This window comes from Nicotiana sylvestris, chromosome 8 (assembly GCF_000393655.2).
Source record: "Nicotiana sylvestris chromosome 8, ASM39365v2, whole genome shotgun sequence".
NCBI classification, from domain to species: domain Eukaryota; kingdom Viridiplantae; phylum Streptophyta; class Magnoliopsida; order Solanales; family Solanaceae; genus Nicotiana; species Nicotiana sylvestris.
Window position 1 is genome coordinate 216,973,249 of NC_091064.1, and position 5,286 is coordinate 216,978,534.

Below are 5,286 nucleotides of genomic sequence, written 5' to 3' on the forward strand. Positions count from 1 at the left end.
TGAAATGAAAATTGTTTAACCAAAAATAGTAATTTCGGTCAAAATTTTATTTTAAAAAAACTTAAATTACTGATAATCAATATATAAAATGAATAAAAGAAATTGGCTTTGATAATAATCAGATGAAAAGAAGAAAACAAAGTAAATCAGTATATTTTGGTGATATTTCATGTTCTTATAAATGATCAATTTTCTCCTTTTATAGCTATTTCTAAGTGGTACGTTTCGTTTTTTTCCATAATTGAGTCATTATTCAATTAATGGCATTTAACAACATTTAATCTAACGTTACAATCAACAATCATATTTGATTCAATACAGATTCCTTAACGTTTCTATATTTAATGCCCAATAATTCGTATTTATTCCTTATTTTCTATCAGATTCATTCTCTTCCATCATAAAGAGGTTCGAGCACATGTCTTCCTTGCCTTTTATCTGAATGACTGTCCGTACCTGTTGAAGCGCGTGCCTCTTTGATTATTCTTCATCACTTGTTCTTCTTTAACTGGTCCACGTGTCATGACGTGTCATCTTATAATGAATTCCATATATAAACTTAATTTTTTCCGGTACAAAAATGACACTCAAGAAAAAATATATATATTGTATATATATATATATATATATATATATATATATTTTGTGTATATATATTTATTATGTTATATATAAAAATTATACAAATTTTATATATTTTTTCGGCTAGCGAATATAAATAGTTTTTGACAACAACAAAAATAAGAAAAGCCCTTAATTGAATTCAGAGTCCCTGTAGAATTATGTTGAAGTGACAAGTACTTCTTCATTCTTTAATTATGAATCTCAAGTTCGAATCCTGATCATCAGGGGCGCATTTTGGTCGTTTTATGATGCACATGAACTCATGGTCTTTCCATCAAATTAGGTATTTATGTAAATATTTCAAAAAATTGGTCTAATATTATCGTCGGTCACGATGGTCCAAAAAGGTTGAATGATGCATTTGGTTGAATGTAAAGTTATTCATTAAAAGGAGCATGAATCGACGATTCCTACTTAGTACTTTTTTTTTCCGGATTTTCAGTGGTACGCCCATATTCTAATAATTCTAGATTCGCCTTTGCTGAGTATGAAGTCATATTAGGGAGTGTTTTACCTATTGTATATGACTTCTCAATACGAGTTTAAATTTAATCGGGTTTTAAATTTTAATACAAATATCGAATATAAAACAAGAAAGCAAAAAAGGTTAAGAGTTGCTTTTGAGTCCTAGTCTAAACTTGGCTAGGGATACATAGGTCGTTTTTGGTTGTAGGGGCCAACGAATATTAGGTATCTGGAAACCCTAGCTAATTCTAAGACCTAAGACATAGGTTCTATTCTTCTATGCTGACACCAAACCCCAAACCCAAGTTCAATCAAAAAAGTTGCTAGCGCTAACTTATATGAGAACCATTTAATTATTACTTACTTCATTGTTTTTAATTGGAATTATTTTTGAAATGGAGTGGTTCATTGATGAGTAGGAGAGGGAATCATAGGAAGTAGACAATTTATTACTCTCTTCAGTCCACTTTAATTATTTTGTGACTGTTTTTACATATATTAAGAAATTTATCTAATAGTATTAATTAACATTAAAATTGATCATATTAATCTTAAGATTCAACCTTCACTTCCAATCAAGATGTTGTGAGTTCGAGTCTCCCCAAGAATAAGGTGGGAAGTTCTTGGAGGGAAGAATACCGGGGGTCTATAACAAACAATCTTAGGCTTTTTGCTCCAAGATAACTTTGAAAAAAGAAACGGCATGTATCGTACATTGGGGAAGTGGAAGACAAGATCCGGTTTAAACGGGAAGGTACCAATTTAACACTGAGCACCAACAGTACAACCCCCTAATGCCTTATATTCCTCACCTGAAAGCAACGTCCTATGATAATTTCTCAGTGTAAAAGATTATCATTAATTAGTCGTAATTTTATTTAAGAAATCTTAAAAGATAGAGGTTATGATATTAAATTTCATCACTTGACCAAAAATGTTGTCAATTCCAAGCTTGAGATATTTTATAATTTTAGAATTAGTCTCCTATTTGCAATTAATTGCATAAAAATAAAATACTCCAACAGCCGGCATAACTACGGAACTGTTACAACTAGTTGTCTAATTGACTAATATTAGAGTCAGGCTTCTCTATTATATCATTCTTATAAAACAACACTTTATTATAAAAGTCAATTTTTTCCAAAATTAATTTTCATGTTATGATATAATATATGTTCTCTATAACGGCACTTCGCTATAACATCTAAAAATATTCGGAACAAACGAGCCTATTACAGAAAGGTTTGACGGTACTAACAAAAATAATACTCATTAAATTGCTATAATTGCATTTTTTTTCCTTTTCTTTCTTACATAATTGCCTTTCATTTAAATGATTTTGAACATGTCTTGATTTTTTTTTTCACATTCATACTCTTTACAAAAAAAAAATTAAATTATGTGAATGCATAGTTTGTTTTATCCAATATATTCAATAGTTGACCAAACAAAGTGTACGAATTATTTGTAACAAAATTGACTGGACCTTAATCGATTTTCACAATATGAGTGAGACATCTAAATTTAGCAGAAATTAAAATGCAAAAGAAGTAATTAAGTAGGGTTTAAAAATTCACGAAAAATGAAAATTAAAACTATCGATTTTCATTCCATAGTCTCAAAATTGTACACTATACAAATAGGAGTAATTTTTTTCTCTTTTCCTCCCTCATCTTTTTTCTTTTCTTTCTCTTGTAGTATATACATTTTACATTATCAAATCTCAACCACCAGAAAAAATGAAAATCAGTAGTGCTACAAACCGGCGGCAACCGGAGAATACTCGCCGTAAAAATCAGAAATGCCAGAAGCCAACCATAATCTCTCATTAAAACTATCTTGCATATCGTCGGGGATAAACGGCGTACGGCAAAGTGGACACGTTTTCTGATCATGGTCCATCCAACGGTCCAAACAGCTCCGGTGGAATATATGTCGGCAATTTGTGAGCCGTCGGATCTCATCATCCCCATCAAATTCGTACAAACAAACGGCACAGCTCTCCGGCGGGTCAACCAGTTCGGAGAACTTAACCACCGGCAACAGCTCCCGGATCAACGTTGCTGACACTGAGTGGAGCTCCAAGTGAGATTCGGGTCGGGTCGGGAATGACATTTCGGGTTCGAGGAAATCTCCTAGACCCAGAACTGTGAAAAGCGTGCAAATGAACTTTCTGATAAAACCCAGAATTGTTAGTACGTGGACTAACAATTTGGGTAGGAATAAATCCGTGTAACCAACAGGAAAACCCATTGTTTCTCGAAAATCGAAATACTAAAATATTCGGTTTCAGAATAACAAAAGCAAACACACGAATTGTGTGAAGCAATTTAGTGTGTGTAGTGTGTGTAAAAATGGAGATATGGTTAGAGAGGGAAGAAGCTGAGATTTGAGAAAGCGGAGAGAAAACGGAAAACGGGGAGGTGAATTATATAGGAGGAGAAGGGGAGTGGTGAAAAGACGAAAAAGGACTTGTCTTTAAGTGAAATTACGGGGAACCCATGAAAATGGTTTTGGGGGGGGGGGGGGGTAGTAGGGACGTGACGATGTGTTTGTATTATACGCCAATGTCCGATTCGGGAGTTGTAGGGGTGGAGTTGTCGTACAATTTGGGCCGTTCACTGATGAACACGTTTTGTTTTGTCGCTTTTAACCTCATGCTTTTCTCTATTTTTACCTCCAACAGTCAAATTTTCAGATTTTCTTTTTACCACTTCGGTAATTTGCATAGATTCTCATGGGTCCTTTGGTTCGCGTACAAAATTATAATTATAATTTTGGAATTAATAATGTCATGATTATTTATTGCTATATGTTTCATTTGGTATTCATTCGTATAGAAGTAAATATTAAAACCGCGGATTTACTATAACTTTGTTGTCAGGGGCGAAACCAAATAATTTAATAAGAGTGTTTAAATTTTGAATACCCTTTGCCAATGGGTTATGCAAGGATGTTCAAAGTCTATTTTTTTAATCAATAACAAATAATATTTTGCCCTATATACTGTATAATTTTCCGGCGAAAAGTGGTCAACTACACATAGCTTCACCCCTGCTTGTATTAGTATTACATGTTTGGGGTTTTAAAAAAATAGAAATTTAGTTTTTCTTGTAGCGCTTTATCCTTATAGTGTCTGTTTTTTTTATGGAAATCGATGAAACGAAATATTGTTTTTTAAATTTCGGATGCTTAAATTTTAAAAAAAAATTGTAAGATTTGGAGTATGAAGACGAGATAATGTGATTTGATACATTAATTGTTTATTTCTTTTAAATGTGTAATTAATTGTTCTCAATCTCAATGCATGTTTGGTCAACAAGAGGATTCAAGAGAGTGAGATTTTGTCCAATACTTAAGTATGACTTCAAGCATTATCTATTTGTTTTTTCACCATATTTCAATGTAGATTTTTTGAGGAGAATTGAAGTCTGATCATTGTTAAATTTAACTTAAAATATCAACTACCAAAAATAAGAAAATTACATAGAATGTATAAATTGTAGCCGCAGGGGCGGATTTACGTTAGGCGAAGCGGTATCACTCGACACCGCTTCGTCGGAAATCTTTACTAATTATATATATTGTTTCCATATAAAATATACAGGTATATGTAAAGTAAGTGACATTGTAAGACAGCAGGTGCCGTATGGTTTGTTGGTCGAGCAATCAAATTTGCAGCATACCAAGGTTCGAGGGTTCGAAACTTGATTGCACGCGTGTTGTTTTGGGGGTCTTAAGCCACTTTTGTTAAAAAGTAAATCCTCATTTGTATTAAAAAGTGGAAGTTGTAAAGGTTCAAAGATTTTTTTGGCCACAAAGTGGTAAGTAATTTTTATTGTCCAAAAATAAAAATAAAAAAATTCACAATAACTCGAGTTGATTTAGAACCCTAATAATGTTATTATAGTGGCTCGTTCATTTGGGCACTTCCTGTTCGACACCACTTATGAAAAATCCTGCTTACGCCGTTGGTTGTAGGACTTGGAGTTGTCTAAAACTAGGTGAATTCATTTAAAAAGCGTTTAATTCAATCAATTCGACATTTCAAAACATAGATAAATTTTTGAGATTATGAAGTACTGCTACTTTCAAGGAAAAAATTCTCACTTAGTTTGTGCAATTAGATATTATGGGATATATAATGTAGTTTTTTACTTAAGTTAATGGTCGAGAATTGCATATCTGAACAATAAT

At 32.5% G+C, this 5,286-nt stretch overlaps 1 protein-coding gene across 1 annotated transcript; it reads right to left on the reverse strand.

Annotated features, from left to right (window-relative positions):
- Positions 1-2,672: 2,672 nt before the first annotated feature.
- LOC104246638 (brassinosteroid-responsive RING protein 1) lies at positions 2,673-3,555 on the reverse strand. The gene has a single exon (XM_009802496.2). The coding sequence runs from the start codon at positions 3,340-3,342 to the stop codon at positions 2,845-2,847; it is 498 nt and encodes a 165-aa protein (XP_009800798.1). The 5' UTR covers positions 3,343-3,555; the 3' UTR covers positions 2,673-2,844.
- Between the last annotated feature and the right edge of the window lie 1,731 nt (positions 3,556-5,286).

What these genes read in the sequence shown, in the direction of transcription:
- LOC104246638 (XM_009802496.2), bottom strand. Translation starts at nt 3,342, where the DNA reads ATGGGTTTTCCTGTTGGTTACACGGATTTATTCCTACCCAAATTGTTA.